We start from the raw sequence: 27,112 nt of genomic DNA, 5'->3' as shown, positions 1-27,112 counted from the left end.
TAAACTTGGTACACAAAAAATTGCTAATGTAATAGAGTACAATCGAGAATGACAAACATGACATTGGTTGAACTTAGGAAGAAATCAGAATCACTACTAGGTACTCACAGAACTTTGGGTCGGTCCTTCTCACTCTCATACAAACTGGGTTTGAAGTATGTTCCAGTAATTTTTATCCCAGATCCCCATTCTCCATTGAAAATACCTTCAATGTAATCACCATTTGGCATAGTCAGTGTTCCCTGAGTAAATTTAGGGAAAGAAACTTGTAATTAGTGGGGAACATTTTCAATAAGGATGAAAAAGCAATCAAGCAGTAAATTGTGAATTTAGCTTGGGCTTCATCCCATTTCCTCTACTGTTAACCTATTTTATATGCATAAATATGCATGTTATTTTTTCCTAAGAGTACTTAATAGCATAAGGGAAAAGAAAACATACTTTCACAAGAATAAAAGAAGTATTAGGTCTATTATACACATAAAAATAATAATATGAATTTTGCCACCTTTCCATTAAGTGTCCATTCATCTGAAAATTCTCCCTCGTAGACAGTGTCGTCTTCAGAAAGTAAAATACCAGTTCCCTATTTAAAGAAATAAGTATATGGTGATATATTAAAATAAAGATGATATGAAAAATTCTGCCTGAAATCTTAATGAATTTAATACAAAAGAAAAAAAAAAGGGCAGTTCAGTATAAAATAGAAAAAAGACATAAACATCATTAATCAAAAAATTAATAGTAACTATATATTTATATGCATGTATAAATATGGGTATTTTCACACACACACACACACACACACACACACACACACACACACACACACACACACACACACATACACACACACACACACACACACTCCACTTACCATCATTTTATTAAGGTTAAATGTTCCTTCATAGTACAATCCAAACTGGGTAACTACCACACCATTCCCCTGACACATATCATCATGCCACATTCCCATATATTTTTCCCCCCTGAAAAAGGGGGAAAAAAAAAGAGAGAGAAAAACAATGTAGATTAAAGATAAATTTATCAAAATAGTAGGTTAAATAAACAAATGTATGTGAATACATAAAACTTTAGAGAGTGCCTGTCCTCATCCTTTTTTTTTTCCAGTGGATCTTTTTATTATACGAGTCAAAGAGGTTTCACCACTTAGAACACAAAAATACATTATGACAGCAAATTTTGCTTGTTCAATACCCACCCTATGCTCTCCAATATATCTCTCAAATTATAGCACCGCTTGGTGGGAAAATGTTAATATTTAAATTTAAAATTGCAATCAATTTCAAGTATACATCTGTAAGAAATAATCACTCAACTCCATAGGAATACACTCTCTTTTGCACATAATGGAAAAAGAGGGATATTCCAAAAACACAGATCAATTTCTCTCTTGATAAAGTGGAAAAAGTACTAACAAACTTTAATATAAGGGAAACAATGATAAACTTTACAATACTCTTTTTTTTCAAATAATTGAGAATATGGTAACAACAAATAAGATTTTAAAGAATAAAGAATTGTTAAATGTATAGGTGGTTAAAGTTCTCCCTAATTTATATATAACTATGCCTTGTATGTCAGATAATATTAATAGATGCATCTATATAAATGTAAATTGAAAAAATATGAGGCACTACCTTAAGCACCAAATAGGTTAAGCAATAAAAGACAAAAATTCATATTGATAATGGGTTTTACAGAAACAAGTACTTGTAGACAATGCTGCAAACTGCAAATTGATAGAATATTTTTGGAGTGCAATCTGGATGCAAGAGTCATAAAAGTAATCAAATCCTTTTATTCAGTAATATCATTCAATGGGAATGTCTATATGTGTGTTTTCTCTTGATAAAATGGAAAAAGTACTTACAAACCTTAATATAAGCTAAACAATGATAAACTTCACAATGCTCTTTATTTCAAATAATTGACAATGTGGTAATAACAAATAAGATTTTAAAGAAATAAAATTGTTAAATCTATAGGTGGTTAAAGTTTTCCCTAAATTTTTGCTAATGAATATAACCAAGCTTTATTTTATGATTTTTTTCTCTTGGTAAATTTGAGGTTATGTTAAAAATATTTTTTTGACAGTTTTTAAGGCATTTTGCAAACTATAAAACATATGAATTGTTGTTTTACATTTGTAAGAAATTCCTCATCTTAAAATTTTATTATGAGATTGATGATGATGCCTAGGATTTGCTCTTTATTACTTTATCTTCTCCTAAAACAAATCAGAGGTAGTATTTAATTTTCATAATAATGTAACTTCTATATAATGTAACTTCTTTTCTTTGTCTTATTTTTCTCTAGAATGCCTTAAAAGCTCTGCACATTGTGATATAAACAATAAGTTGGTGGCAAACTCTTCATTCCGCAAGTCTTTATCTGAGAATTCTTTTTCTTATTGAATATATTCTTTTTCTTATTGAAGAAAACATTAAGTTTTATATATGTACAGTTTAAAAGACTACAGTACCAATATTAATTCTGAATATTATGGATGGCTTTCTAAAAGTTTACAATGTAACTTATATGAATCATCATTAAAAAGTTAATGCAAAAAGAAGCTTATTCTTTGACAATTTTTCTATTTAAGTTTTCTCTTCTTTATTCCCTTAAAGTTGAGCCTTTCAGCCCTCCTTGAAGTATCTTTGCTTTTTAAGACATGAATAAATATTTTCTAAAATCTTAAAGATGAACATTAACAAGAGAAAGAACACTATACCTTGTGATATCATCAAATACACCATACCCAGACTTTTTATCCATTACCCATTGGCCAATGAACATACTGGGAGAAGTTGAAGTCAGTTTACCGCTGCGTAGAAGGCCATGACCATGACGCATGTTATCTTGAAAGCAGCCTTCATATACCTCTCCATTGGCATAGCTATAATTAGATGAAAAAGGCAGAGCAGAATACATATTAAGCCAAAACTTTCAAATACAGATTCTAAATGTTTATTCTTTCAGAGGCTAAGAATGTTAATCCATATTTAAGTTACACTGATAATTCTGATTGTTTTTCATACAATATTACACAAATAATTACATTCACTCATAACTTAAATAACCAAAATTAATATACTAGGAGACCCAGTATTTGCTGTTTTGCATTACCATGAAATAACTCAGAGTTCTTAGCTTTTGTAATTTGTAGATAACAGCAGAACTACAAAGGGAACAGTTAAGGGAATCTTCTATGGGAGATTATGATAAATATAAGAATTTTTTAAGTAAAAATAATATTCATGAAACTAAGAAAGTAATTTTTGTAAGAGTTAACAAAAATAGATAAACCAGTTTCCAAATGTTGACAAGGTGACCTACTACACTACTCTATTAAAATCTGAGAAATATGTTTACCTGTATACTCCTTGACCACACATTTTTCCTTCTTTCCAATAGCCCACATAATGGTCATCTTTGTTCAATGCTTTATTTGGGATTTTGTATTCCCCATACCTGTCAATGTAGATAAAAGTTGATTTTTTAAATAGAGAAACTTGACAAAAATAACCAATAGAAAGAAGAAGGGAGCTGAGGCTCTCCACAGTCCCCTTTACTCAATTATTGTCCGGACCATAGCGTCTTGCTAACTGTAGGTATTTCCCACAGCTCTATCTCCTAAGCCCCTACTTTTCTTTTTCACCACTCTCTTTTGGGTGACTTCATTAACTCCCATGGATTTAATTATTAGCCCCATGAATATGGCTAACAGATTATGTATCTAATTGCCTATTGAATATTTTAAACTATGTCTGGAGGCATCTCAAACTCACCATATTCAAAACACAACCTACTCAGTGCTGGCTCACTCAGGTGGCTCCCCTGCTTAGCTTTTGAAGCCTTTCACAACCTGGCCCTAACTTATCTCTCCATCTCTGCTGAATATGACCTGCCTACCACACTCAATTCAGCCAAATTGGCCTTTTCTCTGTTCTTTACACACAACATTCTAACTCCCATCTAGGTGCCTTAGCATTGGCTATTATCCCATTCCTAGAATGCATTTCCTTTCTTCTTCTACGTTGTAAGAGTCTTTATCTTTCTTCAATACACAATTGATGTTACTATCTTTCCTAATTCTTTCAAAATGCTTGGTATTTACTAACTTTATATTTATGGTGTTTATCTTTTTTTTTTTTTTTTTTTTTTAATGTACTTCCTGTTTTCTCCATTAGGTGTAAATTCCCCATGAGCAGGAATTGTTAAGATTCTTCATATTCCTCAGTGGCTAGTACAGTTCCTGGCAGAATAAGTACTTTATAAATACTTGATGTTTGACTGGGGGATCCCCAGGCCCTATGGACCCTATTTAGCTCTTAATGTGAAAAGCAATGAAGATCAGCAAGGCCCACTCATAAGAATCCAGACTCTGATCCTATTGTAATTCATTTTTTCTTCTTTTTTTGCTGAGGCAAATGGGGTTAAATGACTTGCCCAGGGTCACACAGCTAGAAAGTAGTAAGTGTCCAAAACTGGATTTGAACTCAGGTCCTCCTTACTTCAGATAGGCCAAGCCAGCATTCTATCCAATGTACCATCTAGCTGCCTCTGTGATTTGGTCTTTTAAGGAAAATCTACAACAACACTGTGGTTATATATAAAAATATAAAAGAATTATAAGATGCCAATCAGTTTTCACTGTCAGAAGTGGGGAAATCTTAGGATCATAGATTTAGAGTTGAAAGGGACCTTAAAGGCCCCCTAATCAACCTCTTCATTTTAAGATAAGGCAACTATGACTCAGAGATGGTAAGTTGCCCATGATTGCATGAGTTTTGAATTTAGACTTTTTAGACTCTTGGTTCAACACTCCACCCACTAGAGCATGTTGTGGGTATTTATTTTGTATGAGTAATGTGCAAGTTTGAAATGACTCTTCATCTGAATAGTTATAAATTTTAAACAAGTCATTATCTACCCAGCTTCCACCACTTTGTCAAGTTATTCATACAAATGAATGGATTGTAATCCACACCAATAGAAGAAATGCTAAAATTAAAGATTCAATGATATGTTTTAAGTAAATACAAGAATATTGCTAAAATAATCCTTTTCAGATAAACTGATGCCTCCATAAAGAATATCTTTTTGCAAATAAACATTTATACGACATATATGATGAAAATGCTTTGACAATCATTTAACTGTCTTTTAATATGAGATACAAAGTCAGTTTGCAAACAAAAAAGCAACAATTCTTTAAAACTTTAGATGACAGACATTTAGTGATTATTATCTTGTAATGACTTATTCTCATTTAATAAAAGTTATTTTTGTTACTAGTTTGTGCTTTTGCTTTCTTATTACTCTTATAATTCAAAATTCAAGTCTTCTGCAAACTACACATAATAAAGGTAGGAAGACTGTGGGATCTCCTGGCTGAGGCCATGCTGTTGTTCAGAGCACAAAGGTGGGATGAGGGAAAAAAAGAGATTTCTCTATAAACTAAAGGGAAGTGACAGCAAATAGCTTTGCAGTGATCTGTCTTTTTGGCTGTAGAAACCTTTTACATGCCCAGATGGCTTGACACTATAGCAGAACTAAAGGAAGTTCTCTTATTCTAATCCCCAAACTCTAGGGGAAGGTCTTGTGGGCATTTTCCCCAGACAGAGGCTGAATGTAGACAGTAGCTGGGCCCCCTGAAAGGCTTGCACCGTTGGAGTTGGGTGCTGAACAGGAGAGGATGTAAGAGACAAGAAAGTGACTGTTTAAGCATCCTCAGATCACAAGGGCTATTTCAGATAATTCTCAAGGCTGAAAGGTGGTTGGTGTGGGACAGTGATGGAGATGTAGAGCTCCTTCCTCGACAGAAAATGTTGCATCTGTGGGAGAATTAGGGAGGGATCTTTGAAGAAGCACCCTTGAATTACCTTGGCCCCTGAGAAACTGGTTTTCTGTCTTTGTTGAATTTTGTTCTAGGAATCCCCAGTAAGCCTGGAGCTGGGTCAGGGAAATGCTAATTTAATGGGGAGAAGATCATCCCATTAATTTCCTTCTCACTAGATTCCTCTAGGCTTCAGAATAACCTGGGAAGCTACTGGAATAGCAGAGACACCTGAAGAGATACCCTAATGTTTTCCATGACTACATATATATAACCTATTATCAAATTGCTTGCCTTCTTCAATGAGGGATTTGAAGAAGGAAGGGAGAGAATTTGGAGTTCATTTTCAAAAATGAATGATGAAAATTGTGTCTACCTGAAATTGGAGAAAAACAAAATACTAAAATAAAAGAAAATATACAACAAAAAAGAGATACTCTACATGGGCACAATTGGAGGCTCGTCTACAAAATCCACCAGCTGGGTATAAAGCCCAACTACATACCAAAAATATGGGTTTACTGAGCTCTATATTAGGCCAATGGAAATCTCCAACTTACCAAAAAAATCCCTTCTTATTTGTACATGACGTTCCTGAGGAACCAGAAATCTATCAGAGCCATTTCTATTCTAGTGGCACAATGCATAAAGCACAAAAGTTTTTGAACTCAGGAGTTCAAATCCAGCCTCAGACACTTGCTAGCTGTGTGATACTGGGCAAGTCACTTCATCCTGTTTTGCCTCAGTTTCCTCATCTGTAAAATGAACTGGAGGAAGAAATGGGAAACCATCTATTTCTCTGCCAAGAAAACCCCTAATGGGGTTAAGAAGAATCAGACAGACTGAAAACAATGGAACAGCAACAAAAGGGGCTGGAGGTCAGAAGGCTTTTTCTAGAATGAGAAGCTAACTACAGGACTGCTGAGACTTTAGTTACAATGATGACAATGGTTATCTTGAGTTCCAGCTATACTTGACCAACCAGGCACAGCTACTTAAACCCATCCAGGTGAATTTTGTTATTTCTAAACTGTCACAACTTTAGGTTATATAAATAGCTGTCCTTGGTTAGCTGTCTCTATTCTGGGGCTTCTTGCTGCTGAGAACTGGAATTGGTCTCTATTTCATACAAGTGTGCCATTGTTTCTGATGTCCTGGTGATCTAAAATTCAAACCCAGGCCCTCTATGGCTACAGATCCTCAGAGCTATGTTAACTTCTCAGGAGCTCTTTACCAAGCAGTACTTTGAACAGAGAATATAATTTGCTGAAATTCTTCAAATCAGGGTATTTGTCATAGGTTCATTTTTATTGATCTAACCATAGAGTGGGACAGTGTAAACAGTAGAAAGAATGCTGGATTAGAACTTGAGAAAATTGTGTGCTAGCTAGGACTCCATCAAAAACTGTGTAATCCTGAACAATTTTTCGTGAAGATTGGTCTAAATAACCTCAAAGGTGCCTGTCAGTTCTAACATTCTAGAATTCCTAGGCCTTGAGCATTTCTTACTGAAAAGTACTAAAAAAAAAAAAAAAATCCTTCCTTTTTCCTTATTTTATTATTATTTTTATAGTATTTTAATTTTTCCAAATACATGCAAAAGTAGTTTTCAACATTCACTCTTGCAACTTGTATTCCAAATTTTTCTCCCTTTCTTCCCCATTCCCCCTCCCAAAGACAACAAATAATCTGATATGGATTAAACATGTGCAATTTTTATATTATAAAATCAGACTCAAATGATGTATTTTATAAAAGGATAAAATGTATTCTTTCATCCTCATTGCAATGAGATAAAATATTTTCTTACCCATCTTCTAGACCATTTCTGAACATGCCAGAATACATCTTTCCATCAGTCCATTTCAAAGTCCCTCTGAAATGAAGTATATGTATATATATATGTATATTATTTTATTTAGTGCTCTGTGCATATATCATCCCCTATTTCTTTCATCCCAAATTTTTAACATGTTACCTGCCATGAGGTTTCCCTGAAAGCCAGCGTCCATCATAAACAGCATCCTTTAGACGGGGGTCCTTGTAGAAAGTATATCTGGCACTTCGTGAAATAGGAGGTTCTTGCCTCTGAACACTGCTTCCACTTGCATAAGGAGGAAAATCAGACATACCTCTGAGAGCTTGGTCCACAGCTTGACTAATAGCCCGTAACCATTTAGTCTAGAAGGAAACAATTTATATCACTGAAGCAAAGAAACAACTTAACAAAAATAGCTTTAAATAGTTGCTTTTGCAGATAAGAGAATTGCTTCAATCTCAATTTTTTTTTTTTTTGTAAATGTGACTGCGTGGTGCAGCATTACTTGACATTCATTGCTACATTTTAAAATCAATTGTCAAAAAAAGTTAAAAGTGTGAAAGCTCAGTTCAGTGAAAATGTATAGGAGACACTGTATACCTAAAACATCACAGTCAAATAAAATTAAATCATTTCTTTTTACTTATTTAATAGATTACAAATGGTTGGATTGACCACAGGCACACATACACATGAATATAGAACTTACTTTTTCCTGTGGTGTTGATGAAACAAGAATAAATTGTTCTTCAGGTGTAGTTATCTTTAAGCCATTCCTAAAAAGGAAACAAGACTAAATATAGCAATATGTCACCATCATGTTAATTATTAAAATACGAAAGACAACTTCCTTTACCAAACAGAATCTGCTACTCTTGAGAAATTTAGGACAATTTGACCATCTTAAATGGACTCAATTTGAAGTTATTACTATTCATTTGTTTTTATAACTATTCATAAAATGCTGAAAATGTTATCTTATTTCCTATGTAGTATTGTAGAGGGATGCTAAGGGAATTTATGCCCTTATAATAATAATGTTGGTTCCTATATCAATACGAATTACAAATAAAATGTACAAATTACAAAATGTAATATGTTATTATAAGCTAGGAGATTGTTTTAGACCTAGGTAGAGAGAATAGAATTACGTAGAGAGAATAAAGGAGGCAGCTCAATGTGACTCAATGGATGGAGTGATGGGACAAGAGTCAAGAAAACTGAAGTTCAAATTTGACCTCAGACATTTACTACCTGTATGAACCTAGGGAGAACCTAATTTATTTGCCTTGGTCTACTAGAGAAGGAAATGATAAACCATCCCAGTGTCTTTACTAGGAAAATCCCCATATTGAGATCACAAAGTCAGACATGACTGAATGATTGAACAACAGAGAGAATAAATGTGGGAGGAAAACTACTTACACACTACCAACTTCTTCTGAAATAGGTTCCACCCACAGAGTAGACAAGGGAAAAATATGGTGTGTGGAGAACTATAAAAGAAGACAAAATCACACAGAGTTGACTGACTTATTCATTCATTTACATAGCATTTACATAGCATTTACAGCACCATGCTAGGCCAGACAATATTGATAGGCACTGCCAGCTAATACAATAACCAGAATGAAAAGTTCCTGTCCTTGGAGAATATATATATTACTTTGAGGGAAACAACTTGAACAGAGAAAATTAAGTACAAAACATGTACAAATGTTAAATATAAGACAATTGAAGAGGCAGGAGTGCACTAGTATAGGTAGCACTTGGGATAAATTGATTCCATTTTGTAATTGATTCTATTTTCTATCAACCATCAACATTTTGTGTAATTGCTTAAGCCACATTGCTTTGTCTTTGAGTTAAGTTCAGAAGTCCATAATTTAGAAGTTCAGTCTCTCTTAAATTGCACTTGAAAGTTGTTTCCCTATAAATCACTTTCATTTAAAAAAAAAAAAAAAAAAAAAAAAAAATTTGTTATCTCACTCCCACTTGTGGTCTTTCAAGGAAATCCGGTTTGTTATTCATGTACCACTAATTAACCTTAGACCTAATCAATAAATAACAAGATGTTGCTAGTCCTATATAACATGCCCTGCCAATCATATTGTCTCTCTTATCTATGATACTTCTGACTTTGTAAACAACCTTAATGTTTTCTCCATCTATGATGCTGCCTTCTATTTTTTTGGATGCTTCTCATACTGTGAAAATGATCTGTCTGCCCAGTTGTGGGGTCTTTTTGGCTTGCTGCAGAGCTTTAAATTATTAATTTAATTAGTGCTAGCCTTACCAATACATAGAACATGCTCAGAACTTTGGGCCTCAGCTTATCTTAATTCAATTGTAACAAATTTAAATCATGAAAGGGAATGGGGGGGGGGGGGGGGAGAAAGGAAGCTGATCCTCAGAGCAACGTCTTAGAACACCCTTCAGAGTGCTACTGTGAAATTTTCACAGGTATGGGTTTCTTCACAAAGGACTATACCAGACACCTGACCTGCCTTTATTCCCAAATATTCTGAGCTAAGGTAAGGCCTCCACACTTTTGGGGAAGTTAAAATTTTGCTTGTCTGTCTTACTCTTCCTTTTCTGTGATGTTTTTATACAATGATTGACAATTATACAATCCAGAAACCCTACACTTTAAGAGTTAAGGAATCTTAACGGGATTCTTCTTAGTTAAAAAAAGGAGGTGAAGGTATCATTGTGGAAGTATATAATGTCAATGCCCCTTCAGGGAAGTCATAAAGTAAATTGCAGGCCACTCATTGCAGCTGGCAAGAGAGGACGTTAAATCTTGGGACTCTTGCTATAACTGGTAAATAGGAGTTGAGTGGCACTTTCCATTCAAGAAGTAGTTGGGGAAGCTCAAATTCTTCCTAGTTGGGAAAAGAGGATGGGGTCTTTTTGGCTTTCTGAATCATAACATAAATATAAAGCAAAAATTAACTTAAGATACTTAAGAAGAGTCCCAAATTCAGCCTGAAAGGAGAATTTTACTTGATTTTTTAAAGCATCATTTGTCTATATTATCACATTTGTTTTTTAAATTAAACTAGTTTTCTTCTTGGGGTCTAGTCAGCTGAAGGAGAAAGAGTGAAAACTTTCAGATACAGAGAAGATAAAATCTCTGTTCCCAGTTTGCAGAAATTTATGGCATCATCAAAAGTAATTAAAGACTAACTTTATGACTAAAATGTAATTTCTCTACTATGGAATTTCTAACATATAACTTGAATGTTTTAATAAATGCTGAAATGTCTAGTGAGTTCTGTAACTCTCTCAACTTTGTTTTAAGGAAAAATGAGACTAGAACTGTGAAAGTTACAGGAAAACAACATTTAGATTTTTTTTTAAAATTCCATCCCTGAAAATTTTTGCTTTAGTCAAAGGGGAAGTAATTTCATTGATTACAAACAAGAGAACTAAAGCTAGCTTGAAAATAGTATCAGTGAGATTCCAAGGTGGGGGAAGACCAACCCAAACCAAAACAGGTTTGCAGTTTAAATGTATTTGGTGCTTAGTACAACCTATTATTAACTCTTTTCCGGTTCAAAAAATGAGAAAAGCTTGTGTGAATTAGAGAACAACTAAATGGTAAATATAAATTCTATTAGAACATCTAATTAGATATTTAGGTGTTTTACAAACTAACAAAAGTACAGTACAAATCAATATAGAAAGAAATTCTTGGATTGGTATTTTGAAATTTAGTGTTTTGAAATTAAAATTTTTGCTGTAAATTATATTAGACTTTGCTGGAGAAGGAAATGGCAAGCCACTCCAATATTTTTATCAAGAAAAATTCAAATGGGATCATGAAGAGTTGGACATGACTGAAATGACTGATCAACAAATAATAGACTCCCTGATATTAACTGGAGTAGATTTTGAAAGACCTGTCAAGGAGAATATGAGGCTTCTACCCATTTTTATATTTTTATGTAGAAGCATTAGATAGAATTTGGGATGAGATTCACTCAAAACATGTGATATAGAAATTATTAATTCTACTTTGTTAATCAATCTCTGCCAAGAATTAAGTTGTTTATCTGTGTTTTCTGACTTAAGTAGCATGAGTATTGATGAATCTAAAGGACTGCCATATATATGTATAAGGGAAAAACCAAAATAAGGGGAAAATCTGAACGAACATCTCCACCCTTCTCCACAGTGGGGTTATACCACTAATAGGTCTTCCTGGTTACCTGACCTGTTCCCCAGTCTCAATTATACTTCTAAAAGTTCCAATTACAGTCCTAACTATCCTATCTACTCTACACACCATAAAACTACAGGATAGAAAAGGAAAAGTAAGTTCAGACTAAAATTCAAAGCCAGTTTACAATTTGAATTTTAAGAACTATTTTGGAAAGAGAAGCTTATTTTAGGGAGCAACTTGAATGAGAGTAAAACTTAATTTGGAAAACTGCTTTGTGTTATTTTTCTGAATGATATAACAGAAATTACTTGTTATTTGAATAGGCAGTTAACTAAGCCACTGCAAGCTTCCTAAAGTGTTCTGTGTCCAGCCTTTTCTGAATCCATCACAGACAAGGTGTTTAAATTGGACAGACCCATTAGACCTCTGAGTATAACACTCATCTGACTATAGCCCCACATAAGGAAAAGAAATAGAGTAGCATTTCAAGTGAAATTGGAATTTGACAACTAAAATGTAATGTACTGAAAATTTTATGTTATGGTTTGAAGACTTTTGTAATGGGTAAAAACATCTTAACAGATTTTTGGAGGATTAGAAGAAATGAAAAGAGATAAAACATAAAACATAAAATAAAAAGTAGAGAGGAAAGAATTGAAAGAATAAATTGTTTATAACAGTGGTAACCCAAGTGACAGGTTCCTGGAAAATTAGAATGGACTAAAGAGAAATCAATGACAATGAGAAAACAAGAAATATTAGAATTAAAATCAAATCAAAAGATTGAAATAAGTAGGAGAAAATTAACATATCTGTTATCAAGAACTAATGACTTGGAAAACAGGTCAAGAGAATACAGTTCCAAAAAATGAGTTAAAGTACCAAGGAATCAAAATCAAGATCACACAAAACCTAGCAGTTTCTATTATAAACAAGAGACCTTGGAATATAGTATATCAAACATCAAAGAAGATAAAGTTACAACCTAGTATAACTTACTTTGGAAAGCATCCCATAACCCTTTAGCAGAAGACCTTTAATGGAAGAGAACTTTTAAGCATTCCTGATAAAAAAAACCTCTACCTGAATGGGTACTATGAATATGAGAATAAGAAACCTAGAGAGCTAAATTTGAGCAACTGGAAGAGGCTGTATGAGGGTGGCCATGTTAACATTCTAATAGAAGAAATGTGTCTCTTTAAAAAAAATCTTATCGTCTTTAAAAGTTAAATAGCAGAAATGGAGGACCTAGAAGTAGGCTGGTTCAGTTTTGAAGTCAGTAAAGGGAAAAAGATAAGAGAAGCTGTAAAAAGAATATATTAACGCAGAAAGGGGAAAGAAGGGAGGATAGAACTTGCTATTTTTCAAAATTGGAGTGCGTAAGAAGAGTATATAAGCATGAAGAAAGATTGGCAGGAGTTACCATCACACAAATATAACATTTATCCGAGCAAAGTAAAAGGGTAAACACACACATACATACACACACGTAATTAAACACACATGTACATGCATGCACGGTATGGTATAGAAATACACAAAACTTAAAAAGGGAAAAAAGTAGAGATAGGCAGTGGGAGAGAACTAAGAGACAGAATAATACTTGGAAAGGAAGCATGTAATAGAGTACTTCTGCACTGTAGAAAATTTCAGAGAATCCTGAAAGTATGAAGTGATGCAGAATTCATAAACTGAAGGGAGCAGAATCAGGAGTATAATTTATTCTAGGACAACACCATTAAGAAACACAACTCTGAAAGTCTTTAAAAAATCTTGTCAAAGCAAAAACCAACTATTTTTCCAGGGGACTGATGAAGTATGTTACTTACTTTGTGTTAGATATCAACAAAATCATTTCTCTGTACATGTGTCAATATGGACTTGTCTTACTTGACTATGCTTGTTAGAAGGGTTTCCCCACAACCATTATATATTTAGTTGGTGGGAAATAAGGCTATAGTACCATCTTCCCAAAAGAGGATTATCAAAATGTTTAAAATGCACAGAAAAAGAAGCAGGCCAGTTTTAAAATAAATTCAACAGTTTTATTAGTTTTTTTAAAAAAGCAATAAATATGAAATGAAAATTCAGTTTTATATGTAATCTTTTTGCATTCTGCTATGAAATGCTTTTTGGAGAGGGATTAAGTGCTAAATTAGAAAACTTTTAAAAATGAGAGATCTGGGCATATTTGCAAAGAATAGGAAAGAAGTGTATCAGAAGGAAAGGAAAAGATAATGAGATTGAAATTTCAAAGATAATTGAAGGGGAAGCTCTCCTTGAGGAATATGGGGAAGATAGAATCAAGAGTACAGTAGGAGTTGGAAAGAAGGGCCACACTCTGTGAGTGAAGAGGAGTTAGAGATGTTATTGAGATAAGTTGAAATATAGAATTGGGGAAAAGAGTTTCATTGTGGATGGCCTCATTTTTCAAGGGAAATAGAGAATGAGACCCTTGCCCAGAAAGATAAAGTAGTAAGTGGCATAAATAGCTTGAGAAAAGAAGAAATGTTTTGGAACAGAGAATAAGAGAGACAATCAGGGTGGAGAAACATACTAGAGTATATTAAAGGTTTAGATGAGACCAGATAACAATTGTACTGGACCCAGTTACCCAAAATCTAGCCTATCATATAAATGCCAAATGTGATTAAATTAAGCAGTCCTATGATCAATGAATTTGTCCAAAGTTTTTAGCAATAGAAGCTATAGATGTTTCAAAAAAACCATTTCTAACAATCAAGGCAAGCGTGGTGTTCAATCTATTAGAATGTGTCTAAAGGCTAGGAATTTGGCTTACCTGGGCATGGACCAAAGAATCATTAAAGAGAATGAACCAATTCACAGAGAATCTACCAGCATGTTGTAGAGACAATGCACGATTACTACTCTCACAGATTAGCCTACGTTCTGGCTTCCTCAAAGAATCCTGTGATTAAAATGAAAAGGCAAAACAAAATGCTTCAGGAAAATTTGGAAAAGATAAATAATCTACAAACATATTACCAAAGACAACAAATCAATTAACAAACAAATAAATAAGGCATGCTAGTCAAATGTAAAATTATTAGCTCTGAGAAGGATTTCAAGGTTTTTGTAAAATTAGAAATCAAGGAAAAATAAAAAATTCATAAGGACCAAACAAAAAATGAGTGAAATTAAGTAAACTGCCAAGATACTAATAGAAAAATAGAGCATCTCTTGCTATGAGATTTAGGCATCCTGGAAAAGGTGTCATTGTAGTATTATCATCATAAACAGTGGGGGGGGGGAGGAAGGGAGAAAAGAAGGGGGAGGTGAAAATTACAGCAGTAATTATGAAAATGCCTGCTGTTTGCAAGGTGTGACAGCAGGTGCGGTACCGTCATTTTCCCAGGGAAGGTCTTCCAGAAGCCCAGTGTGTATTCTGCTTCCTTCCTTTTCCTGCCGAGATGGAGAGCAAGAGTCTCATAACAAGAGCTAGAATCCTGCAGTTTCTGGTACTCTGGAGATGTCTAAAGGTCAACAATTAAGAAAAAACAAATTAAAAATGGGAACCAGTCATCCACAATCTAAGCCAATGGAAGCAATCTAAATACGGAATTTACTTTAGGGAGACAATTCATACAAAGAACAGTGTTTTCCAAAGAGATATTGATCAGGACTTGAAGGGATTGACTGTGTTTTAGGTAGCAATAGTCAGAAATAAATTCTACTAGGCAATTATTAGTATGAAGTAGGGATAATAACCTGAGGGGAAAGGGAGAAGGTGCTAACAGGTATTTGTCAGAACAAAAAGCAGAGGAAAAAGGAGGACTCGGGAGATACATGCTAAGCAAGGAGATATTGCCTGAAGAACATGAGGTAAAAAAGAAAAAGAAAAAAGAAAAAGATGGTTGGTGTGGAGGGTGTAAGTTGGGGAGGGGGTGAGATATAACCTCATAGTTATCAAGGTTTCTGAAATTTGGTTAGGTACCAAATACACTTTAGAGAAACTAAATCTGTAAATCCAAAGTAGTAATGAATTAAAAAACTAAATCTGTTCTAGTTTAAGCAAAGATAGTAATTAACACAATTTATAGGCAATAACTTCAAGTAGGTGGTATTAAATGAAAAACTAAAAGCTTGTAAATAGTCTTTAAAGACTTCAGAGGCAAGTTAATTTAAGCAAAATGAATGGATATACTTATGCAGGAAAGGCTACCATTAAACTTAATATCAAAATTACAACTGTGAGGCTGTCTAGGATACTATTTCTTATTGAATGACGAGTATTTAGGAAGCTCAGCTACTAGATTGTTTAGGATTTCAAAGCTGAATTAGAAGAAGATGCAATTGAGTGCACCTCAGTATATTACAGCACAAGATGACAACAAATCTTAAGGGGATTATTAAAAAAAAAAAAAAAAAAGCAAAGGCCCAAAAGAAAGAGGGGTTATAGAATCATTGTAGGGGAGTTAGTTTTCTTGAAGTGGGGTACAGATTTCAAGATCCAAAGGCCTGGGGTAACATAACTTCATCAGACTAGTACCAAATCACTTAGGGTAAGCCTACCTCTGAAGATAGAACACTGCTGATTTCTATAGTGACGAAAGCTGACTTGGCTGAGATTGGCTAGCACCTTTCCAGATATGCTGTTGAGGTGACATTTCAGTGGGCACTGGGCTACATTATGACTTGTAGCTTACAGATTTGCTGGCATGTGCCACAATGGTACCTGCCCAGGATTTTTTGGAGTAGAATGGGGTGAAGAACAGTATACACTTTAATTAGGTCTGAACAACAAACACAAAATTTGCATAAAATGAAAACAATAGACTGTAAAAAGAAACCTGAAATGTTGCCAAGAATTATTTATGCCATTACTAGACTACAATTAGTCATGTAATAATCAGTATCAACTTAGTCTAATTATTGACCTTGAGGAAGCAGAGTACAAATAATGGAAAAGGAACTAGAATCCCAAGTCCTCAGGTATGTCAAAAGAATGAGAACTTACCACTTCAAAACAAGTAGCAAGCTTTAGTAAAACTCGAGCATAATTATGAAGACGTCTAATTGGCAAAAAAAATAAAGTATTTAGCACTTCCACCAATTGGATGTTTTCATCATTCACCTCGGATAAATCTTGTAATAACTCCTGGTTTTTATTTAAGAAGTCACTAGAGAGAAAGCAGGAGAGAGAGATTTATTCAACAAATATACTTGAGTACCTATTTATTATTATTTTGTTTTTGCTTTTTGTTTTTTTGCTGAGGCAATTGGGGTTAAGTGACTTGCCTAGGGTCATACAACTAGGAAGTGTTAAGTGTCTGAGGCCACATTTGAACTCAGGTCCTCCTGACTTCAGGGCTGGTGCTCTATCCACTGCGCCACCTAGCTGCCTATCATTGATGCATATCATTGAAATTTTTTTTTTAAATCTCTTTTCCTTTTTTCCACTGTGAAATGTATCATGTAATACATTGAAGCTATGGTAGCAAGAAACAACTGACTAATCCTTGAGACCATTAAAAGGGCTTTGTTTAAAGAAATTTAGTTGGTAGTAATAAGAACATTTTAAGTTGGGAACTTGTTTGTAGACTTCTAATGATGACTAACTGCAAGAAATTAGTCTCTTAAGTAATTAGATATCTCTAATTTTATTTTAATAGGATTTTCATTTGCTTTGTAAGCTTGCTGGTTAAACCATACAAAACTAAATAGGTTAGAAAAATTAATTTTGTTACTACTCTTTAAAATCAAGAATAGAAGATCATATTTTTAGCAAATTACTACCTAAAAGAAAACTGGAATATTCCAAGTAGATTTTTAAAAAAAATTTAGTTTGATAATCTATACATATGAATAGACTTGAAAAATAAATTTCAGAAGTCCTTCTTTTGATAAACCTTAGTCTGCCTTAAAAAAAAAAAGGAAATACAATTTGCTGATGAAATTATTGTATTGAAACTTTTATATTTTGTGATCTTTTCTATGCCTTCTTTGAGTACAAAATCTTGTCCTAGGGTTTTCTTGCATTTTTTTTTAAACATTTAGATCAAATATTCATTTGGAACTTAAAATGTAATATGTAATGTAGTCTAAAGCTATTTTCTGGCTACTTTGCTTTTCAGTTTTCCTGATAGTTCTTGGAGTCCCTTCCTCAGTAATTTGTGTTCTTGGGTTTATCTAAGAAAATTAGCACAGATAGAACAACTCATTAAAGGAAAAAAATATATTGAAATCCAGTAGTTCTGATAGAATTTTGACACATAAGATATGTAGATAACTGAAAACCAAGAAATAGGCACCATAAGATAAACGGTCAAAGAATATAAGTTAGTAATATTTAGAAGGAGAAATGGAACTGTCAGAAACCATATATAAAATGCTCCAAATACTAATAAGTTAGTACAAATTGAAATAACTTGTGTTTCACCTTTTATTCAATAAGAGATACGTGTTATTTGAAAAGTTCATTCTAAAACCCAAGTACACAGAGGTTCAACTTGGATTATAAGCACCATATTAACACAAATCATATGTAATGTCCAAAAAATGCCAAAAATTCTTTAAGCATAAAGATTTAGTCATCCTTTAAAATGTCTAATAATCATATATTTTTCTTTGGGAACAAAAGGCACAATACAAGGCTAACCTTACACTGAAGATTTAAAATTTAATATTCACTGATCTTTTAGAAGAGCTTAAAAAAAAACAACAACAACAAGGCAATGCCCCTGTTGAGAAAAAATAAAAGATTATAAATTGCTACTTATACTTTTGGTTTATTTTACTTGAGTGACCAAGCAAGAGAGACTTTACTGAATACTAAAAATATAAAAAAAATTTCATATAAAATATCTTTGGTTTTTAAAATAAATAGTGGATATATTGTATCTAGCATATACTGTAATACATGTAACACGTATGGGACTGCCTGTCATCTAGGGAAGGGAGTAAAAGGAGGGAGGGGAAAATTCAGAAAAGAAGTGAGTACAAACTTGGATAATGCTGTGAAAAAATTACCCATGCATATGTAATGTCAAAAAAAATTATAATTATAAAATTAATTTTAAAAAAGAAAATAAAAATAAAATAAAATAAAATAAATAGTGGAAGAAATTTATTTACTTACATAGCTGGCTTGGCAAGAAGCTGGAATCCTCCCATAACCACAAAATTGGTAATAGATGTACAATACCTTTAAACAGATAAGAAAAATATACATATCTCTATTAAGATCACAATTTTAACAGGTCAGAAGACAATTATTTCTCCTGGTATTTTACCAATTAAAAGCTTTTCAAAAATGTTATGAAGCTGACATTTTTGAGTGGTAGGGTTATTTGTTAGCAACAGGGTAGGTAGGTCATTCATTTGCTATTACATAGTGATCAAAGAAAAGAACCCTATAAAGATGGCAGGTCTGTTAACACTGAAAATTTAATCATATCCAAAAGTCATATTTAAGAGCTAGAGTTAATATGATAATGCAATCCCAATTATATCCAAACATTACTGTGCTGGTAAATAGTAAGATTAAATATGAGAAATAATAACTTCTGAAATTAAGTTTTAATCTAAATATTCAGTGTTATATGAGTTTTCCCCATTAAAATTTTTTTGGAAAGAGATCATAATGAGATTCAAAAAACTATTTGAACTCTTTATCAACAAGACTAATTTATGTGAATCTAGGAATTTTATATATATATATATATATATATATATATGTAATTTATAAATTAACTTTTTAATCATATAATCAGCTGCTCAAGTTCTGGTACATAAAAAACATAAAATTGAAAAGCAAAGTGAGAGACAAAATAATGATAATTTTGTGAAAGAAATTATCTCATTTTATTCTCACAACAACACTGGGAGGTAGATGCTATTATTATCTCCACTTTATAGAGGAAGAAACTGGACAAGACAGAGGTGCAGTGTCTTGTCCAGGGTCACACAACTAGTAAATGTCTGAGGCTGGATTTGAACTCAGGTCCTCCTGATTCCAGGTCCAGTCCTCTAGTCACTGTGCCACCTCACTGTCTCTATAAAAATAATAGAGACTATTTTTAAAAATGCAGAATTAATAGAAACCAAAATAAACAAACCAAATAAAACAAAGAATATAGAAAAATTTAAATCTTCCAGTATGAGAACTTCTTACATAAAGGCTAAAATACACACACACACACACACACACACACACACACACACACATATAAAATTAGGATAAATGTTCATATGGCTGAATGTGTTCAGAGAGTATATTATGACTTCTGAATTCTTTTAATATGGCTTCAATGGTTTTAAATATGAAAAGCTTAAAAAGAAAATAAGGTAATACATTTTCTATTTAGGAAGTTTTCCCTAAAATTTTGCCCGTTTCGTGTAAAACAGAAAAACCACATGAAAGGCATTATTGATTTAATTCTAAAAAAAATTTTGAGAGACTATATAAATACCAAAGGTCATACTTTGAAAGGATATCTATCAATCTGGTAAAAAGATAAATGTGTTTAACTCATATTTAATAAGTGAATACAAATAAAAAAAAATTTCGAGTTTAAATTGCTAAATTCATTTGAAAAACATGAAGACTAAAAATGTATCTGCATCTTTAAACTTCACTTGATTTAAAAACAAAACAAAACCAGAACAATGCACACCACAAAGGAATGTTGCCCAAGATAACAGAATGGCTCCGCATTTATAGTCAGTAGTTATTTGTAAAATTGATTTTCTTTGCAAAGTTAAGTATAATTCACCCAACAGAATAGAATTGCTATCTCTAAAACTAGATCCATTTGTGAAGATTTATTATAATGTAAACTCTGTATTTAGAATTCTTTAATATCATGCTACAATATACATTTTTTGGGGGGGAGGGGGAATGCTTACATAAGAAAAGTTCATTCTTTTTTAATCATCAAAAAAGTTTAGTCCTTATATTTCTCCCCTCTAAAGAAAACTCAAGTTTTAGCAATGCAAAACAATAGGTGGCTTAACGTTAAAATACTGCTTTGCAATTTATATTACCTTATGTCACTCTCCCTAATCTAGTCTCCTGATTAAGGAGCTGTTCTCCTTGGCAGAATAACCCTGCAGAGATTGAACATGACACAGGACTGGATACTTGCTCTGTATAACTATCCAAGAAGAGACTTGCATGCTTCAGGATGGCCAAGCTCCTGGCTTCCTTAATCCCATGAAGGAAGCTGCTCAGTGAGGCTCCATGCTGACCAATCAGGTAACATAGCTTGCTGAATCTGCTTGCCACTTCCTGCAACAGTTGGACTGTGGTAGTAGTGCCCAAGTTTTCTGTGACAAAAAACCAATACAGATAGTGTTTACCAGCAAAAGCAATTCAGGGTCAAATATTTTTTCATGATATTACAAATTTGTTCTCAAAAGGCTTAATTACTTAATAAAAAGTATAACATATTGGCAATTAGTGCATGAATCATTTTCAACAAAGGGTTAGAAATCATTCAAATTATACATTCATAAATTGAAATAGAAATGGCCAAAATATATATATAAGTAAATACAAGACAGACTGGGAAGAAGTCAATCAAACTTTTAGAAAATTTCCTATAAAAAATTATTTAAAGAGATTAGGATACTAATGATTTGGGGCATTTCTACTTACCTAAACCTAAGAGGGGCCTGAGAATCTGGGATTTAATATCACTCAGTTTTGAGTAGAATCGTCTTTCTGTAGTAGCCAACTCATGCAGACTGGCAATATATCCCATAATATTTTTGTCCACCAAAGCTAGGCAACTGTCCTTTCCTGCTGTCACACTGCTTATGTATCCAAGCTGAAGCAAAGAGAAGAATAAGATTATAGGCTGAATATAATTTGCTCATGGTAAGAATTATTTAAACTGCCTTTTTTCTCTGTTTTTCATCCAGATCTGTGATTTTACTGGTAATAATAGTTCCCAGTGAGAAACCCTCTTTCCTTCCACTTAAAGTCTTAGAAACAGCATGAATCACTAAGAGGCTGAATAACTGGCCAGAGTAATAGTCAGTGTGTGTCAGAGATGTTACTTGAAATCACATGTTCTGACTCTAGGCCAGTTCTCTTTATCCATTAAACCATACTACCTCTTTTGAGTCACAATCACAGGACTACCTCCTAGATCTAGGGACAACATAAAAACAGGCACAGTGAGACAATATTGAAAGATGTCTCAGGATCCTTTCTCTCATAAGAGAGGAAATTAGAGGATATATATATATATATATATATATTTATATATAGAGTCCTTGCTCTCTATGGCAAAATATAAATAGGCTAAGGCAGTAGTTTACAAACTTTTTTGTTGTTGTTCATAGTAAAGTCTTAGCCATATATATAGATACCTTGCTCTCTATGGCAAAATATAAATGGGCTAAGGCAGTAGTTTACAAACTTTTTTTTGTTGTTGTTCATAGTAAAGTCTTAGCCATGAAGAATCGTACTATACTTGAAAGTTTAAGATGACAACATTAAAGGGAAAGCAAAAGGGATTGCTGAGCATAGTTTCCCTTCAATAAGGGCATTTCTTTCTTGAAAAGAATTAAAAATAAAACTCACTCAATCTTTAGGTAGGTACTACTGACTGTAGTAGTTACATTGCCCTGATTTCTAAGGAGGTGCAAAGGGAAATATTCTAAAAAGGAATGGAGTTTGAATCCCAGTCTATACTGAATCATTAAGTGTTCTAAGTCACTTCTCCAGTCTAGCTTCACTCCAGGATTTGGTCTAGATCTAAGATTCCTCCAGCTCTATCTACTTCCCAGGATATTACAACTTATAATGGTTTTTATAATGAGCCTAAATCAGTTATACGTTTCCTGGCACATCTGTTAGATTGAGTAGTTCAGCATACTGATTTAAGGATCAGAAATCTCTTTAGTCATTAGAGTCAATGGCAGTATTACACAATGATATAGATCATTAGATGGCATAAGGCAATTTATCTAAACTTAAGTAAATTATCTAACAAAGTCTCTTAGCCTATCTTTAGGAACAAGATCAGGAAAGCATAATGTTTAAATGGAAATGCAAAAAGCAGACATTTAAGATTGCTCATCAATCAGCAGATAACAAATCTGTGTGAGTCAGAATCCAAAAAGATTTTAAAAGATCAGAACAATGGACAGCATCTAATAATATTTAAATTTAATAGTAATAAGTGTATATTCCTAAACTTGCATTAAAAACTCCCCAACTTTGAAATAAGCAGAACCAAGAGATTAGTATACACTTCAACAACAATATTGTATGAGGATGTATTCTGATGGAAGTGGATATCTTTGACAAATAGAAGATCTAATTCAGGTCCAATTGATCAATGATGGACAAAATCAGCTACACCCAGAGAAGGAACACTCGAAATGAATGTGGACTACTTGCATTTTTGTTTTTCTTCCCAGCTTATTTTTACCTTCTGAATCCAATTATTCTTGTGCACCAAGAGAATTGTACGGATCTGTATACATGTATTGTATCTAGGATATACTTTAATATGTTTAACATGTATAAGACTGCCTGCCATCTAGGAGAGGTGATAGAGGGAGGGAGGGGAAAAGTTGGAACAGAAGTGAGTGCAAGGGATAATGTTGTAAAAAATTACCCATGCATATATTCTGTCAATAAAAAGCTATAATTTAAAAAAAACCAACTTCACAAGTATGAATAAGAAACATGGCCAGTCAACAATTACTATATATACTCTTTGACCAGCTACATCCCAAAGAAGTCGTAGATAGAAGGGAAAGTTCTCATATAGAAAAATATAAATATTAACAGGAGTTCCTCAATAAAAATTTATTAACTGCCTACTATATGCCAGGATGTGTGCTAAATGCTGAATATACAAAGAAAAGTTGAAGACAGTCCCTGCCTTCAAAAAGTTCATAATCTAATGGAAAGGCAACATGGAAACAAAAATATACAAACAAGTTACATATAGGGTAAATAGGAAATGATGAAGAGAGAGAAAACACATAAATTAAGAGGGGCTGAGAAAGGCTTCCTGCAGAAGATGGACATTGTTTAGGACTTAAAGAAAGTCAGGAGGCAAATATAAGGTAGGAGAGCATTTTGGGGTGGGGAGTAAAGTATTCTGTTCACGAAAGAGCAAGGAGGCCAATGTCTCTGTATAAAAACGTAGGTGATAGAGAATAAGATGTAAGAAGATAGGAAAGGTAGGAATAGGCTAAATTATAAAGGGCTTTGAATACCAAACAGAGCACTTTGTATTTGATCCTAGAGGAGATAGAGAGCCAGAAGTATACTGAATAGGAAAGTGACATAATTGGACCAATGTTTTTGGAAAAATCACTAATGATGGCTGAGAAAGAATGAATTAGAGTGAGAAGAGACTGAGGCATACTGCACCAAAGTGGTGGCAGGGTCAGAGAAGAATAGGAAGCTAATTCAAAAGGTGCTGCAGAAGGGAAATTGATAGATCTTGGTAAGAGATTAGATCTGGAGAGTGATACGTAACTGGAAGTTGAAGATGACACCTACTCGGAATGGGAGGATGTTGTTGCTCTTGAAAGTAATGGAGAAGTAAGGGTTAGGAGTGTCTTGGGAAAAGAAAATAAGTTCAGTCTTGGATAAATTGAGTTTAAGATGTCTACTAGTCATCTAGTTATGAAAGGTAGATGAAGCTTTGAGACTGGAGAGAGTTTGGGATAGGAATGACAGATTTTAGAAACGTTAATATAGAAATGGTAATTAAACCCACAAGAAGTGATGAGATCATGAAATGATAGGGTAGAGGGAGACAAGAAAAGGGCCTAAAACAAAACTTTGAGGGACACTTACAATTAAAGGGCATGACCTGGATAAGGATCCAGCAAAGGAGACAAAAAGAACACTCTCAAAGGGAAGAAGAAAAGACTGACTTCCAGGCTTCCCAAGCTATCCTTGCCCAGTACAGCAGCAGTGTTCTTTCAGAGGACCTGAGTATGTGCAGACTCAGATCCTACAGTTAATTCCCAACTAGGCCAACAGCACCACCTTGCCCAGAGCAGAATGCTGGAGAAAGAACTAAAAAAAAAATTTAAGAGCATTAAGAGGCCAGGACACCAATTCAGAAGAGATTAACTTTAAAACAACTACAAGCAAAGCCTCAAATATAGGTTGTACACAAAATAAATTATGTTTACTAAGATATTAGATTTTGCTAAAAGAAATTATGGGGGGGAGTTTAACATATAATGAAATTATAGTAATAGAGGGAAGAATTAGAAAAGAAATGGATGCTATAGAGGAGATTTGGAAAGTAAATAGTTTGGCACAAGAGGTATAAGACCTCACCCAAATAACAGACTCTCTGAGAATGAGTGAACCAAATACAAGTTAAGCACTCCATGAGATAATAAGAAATATTAAAAACAAAGTCCAAAAATTGAAAAAATAGAAGAAAATTTAAGGTATTTACTGCATATAAAAAACAACTGGCTTAGAAAATATATCAAATATTTGGACAGAAAATGTCATCTGCATGCAGAAAAAGAACTAAGGAGACTGAATGTAAATCAACACATGCTATGTTCACTTTTTTTTTTTAATCTCTCCCATGGTTTTTCTCTTTTGTTCTGATATTTCTCTCATAACAATTAATAAAGCAATGTGTATTTTTTTAAAAAAAGAAAGAAAATTGATCAAGTAAAGCCAATTTAAGAATGATTTGACTACCTGGAAGTGTGACTGACCTCCCCCCCCCCCAAAAAAAAAAGAATTTGAATATCACAGTTTAAAAGGCATGAAAGAAAACCACCCAGGTATTTAAGAACCAGAGGGCAAAGTAAAAATACAAAGAATCTATCAGTCACCTCCTGAAGGAAACCCAATGAAGAAAGTTACCAGGAATGTTGTGGTAAAAATTGAGTTTCCAAAGAAAAAATACTTCAGTCACAAATAAAAGAGTTCAAGTACAAAGGAACCATAGTGATGATCACATAAAATTTAGCATTTATTACTATGAAGGAATAAACAACATGGAATATATTTCAAAAGGCAAAAGATATAGGCTTATGACCAAGAATAATTTACCAAGCAAAACTAAGTATAATCCTAGAAGGGGAAAAATGGATCTTTAACAAAAGAGGGTTTCAAAGACCTTAGCAAAAACTACGAAATGCAAATATGAAAATAAAAAGAAACATTAAAAGGTAAATGCAAGTGAGTATACCTACAGATGAAGTATCTGTAATGGAGGTGTGGTAGAATGAAATCTTACAAATGGCTCCTTAAGAACTAGCAGGATGTGTGTGTGTATGTATAAGTTATTATCAGGGGAACTAGGTAGTATAGTGTATAGTGCACCAGGCCTGGAGTAAGGAAGACGAGTTCAAATACAGCCCTAGAGACTACTAGCTATGTGACCCTAGATAAGTCACTTAACTTATTTGCTTCAGTTTCCTCATCTGTAAAATAAGCTGGAGCAGGTAAGACAAAGGACTTTGCCAAGAAAACCCCAAATAGAGTCACAAAGAATTGGACATGATTGAATAACAATTATTACTATTATTCCTATGCCAAGATGTACTTACCTTACTACAGGATACTAGCAGTGTTGCAGTCTTAGTACAAGTATTAAGACCATCACTTTCTACAGGTTCTTGCCGGCCACTGTAATACAATCCAGGCTGGAAATCATCTGTGTCTACTAAGAAAAGGGAGTAATCCTGTCCAGCAGCTACACTCCAAATTCCATTTTCATTGCATATCTACAATTAGAAAGGATTATTTTTAATTTCAGATGAACTCAGCTAGAACTCTGTATTAGATGTAATCAGGAAATCACCTTTATTGCTTCTCGCAAAAATTATTCACTACTTTCAAGGTGCAGAAACCTCTAACAATGCATTTAGCCAAATATAAGTTTTAAAAAAAATCCTTTAAATTGGACTCGGGCTGCAAAAAAAAAAAAGGAATTCCTTTGCAAGTCCATTTATTTACCTTATGTGTTAAAGTAAAACTTTTTTACAATTTTAAGCACCAGAATTAATGAACTTTTGACATAGCTTCCCCATACTAGAAGACTTCCTTTGTTACTTATTGAATTCTGCTAACCCCTTGCATGCCAGGGCACATTGGCTAACTCTTTTCTTAGCCTGTTTACACTGCACAGATTGCAAAGGGAACAGAGTGCTTTTAATTTAGTAGCAATAGTTCTAACTCCCTTATGCTACTTTTTTGTCCTCATATGACCAGAACTTTATATATGTAGTAAGTTTTTAATAAAAGTATGTTGATTATCTGAACTAACTCACTGGGGTTCAATCT

At 33.5% G+C, this 27,112-nt stretch overlaps 1 protein-coding gene across 6 annotated transcripts in view; it reads right to left on the bottom strand.

Moving 5' to 3' along the window:
* The window catches only part of ALS2 (alsin Rho guanine nucleotide exchange factor ALS2), a 75,697-nt gene that overhangs the window by 14,546 nt on the left and 34,039 nt on the right, over positions 1 to 27,112 (bottom strand). For all 6 annotated transcript variants that reach the window (XM_074299036.1, XM_074299040.1, XM_074299041.1 and 3 more), the window contains exons 9-24: positions 26,377 to 26,553; positions 21,470 to 21,641; positions 20,958 to 21,138; positions 18,950 to 19,015; positions 16,829 to 16,991; positions 15,213 to 15,344; positions 14,651 to 14,779; positions 9,108 to 9,178; positions 8,392 to 8,458; positions 7,842 to 8,044; positions 7,674 to 7,739; positions 3,397 to 3,495; positions 2,756 to 2,920; positions 878 to 989; positions 509 to 586; positions 109 to 242 (exon numbers count right to left, since the gene is read on the bottom strand). In XM_074299036.1, coding sequence (XP_074155137.1) covers positions 109 to 242; positions 509 to 586; positions 878 to 989; positions 2,756 to 2,920; positions 3,397 to 3,495; positions 7,674 to 7,739; positions 7,842 to 8,044; positions 8,392 to 8,458; positions 9,108 to 9,178; positions 14,651 to 14,779; positions 15,213 to 15,344; positions 16,829 to 16,991; positions 18,950 to 19,015; positions 20,958 to 21,138; positions 21,470 to 21,641; positions 26,377 to 26,553 — 2,015 coding nt within the window. The remainder of the gene's footprint in view (positions 1 to 108; positions 243 to 508; positions 587 to 877; positions 990 to 2,755; positions 2,921 to 3,396; positions 3,496 to 7,673; positions 7,740 to 7,841; positions 8,045 to 8,391; positions 8,459 to 9,107; positions 9,179 to 14,650; positions 14,780 to 15,212; positions 15,345 to 16,828; positions 16,992 to 18,949; positions 19,016 to 20,957; positions 21,139 to 21,469; positions 21,642 to 26,376; positions 26,554 to 27,112) is intronic.

The sequence above is a fragment of the Sminthopsis crassicaudata genome, chromosome 3 (assembly GCF_048593235.1).
Source record: "Sminthopsis crassicaudata isolate SCR6 chromosome 3, ASM4859323v1, whole genome shotgun sequence".
Classification (NCBI taxonomy): Eukaryota; Metazoa; Chordata; class Mammalia; order Dasyuromorphia; family Dasyuridae; genus Sminthopsis; species Sminthopsis crassicaudata.
Note: the sequence above shows the minus strand (reverse complement) of the source record. Positions and strands in the feature narration are given on the sequence as shown.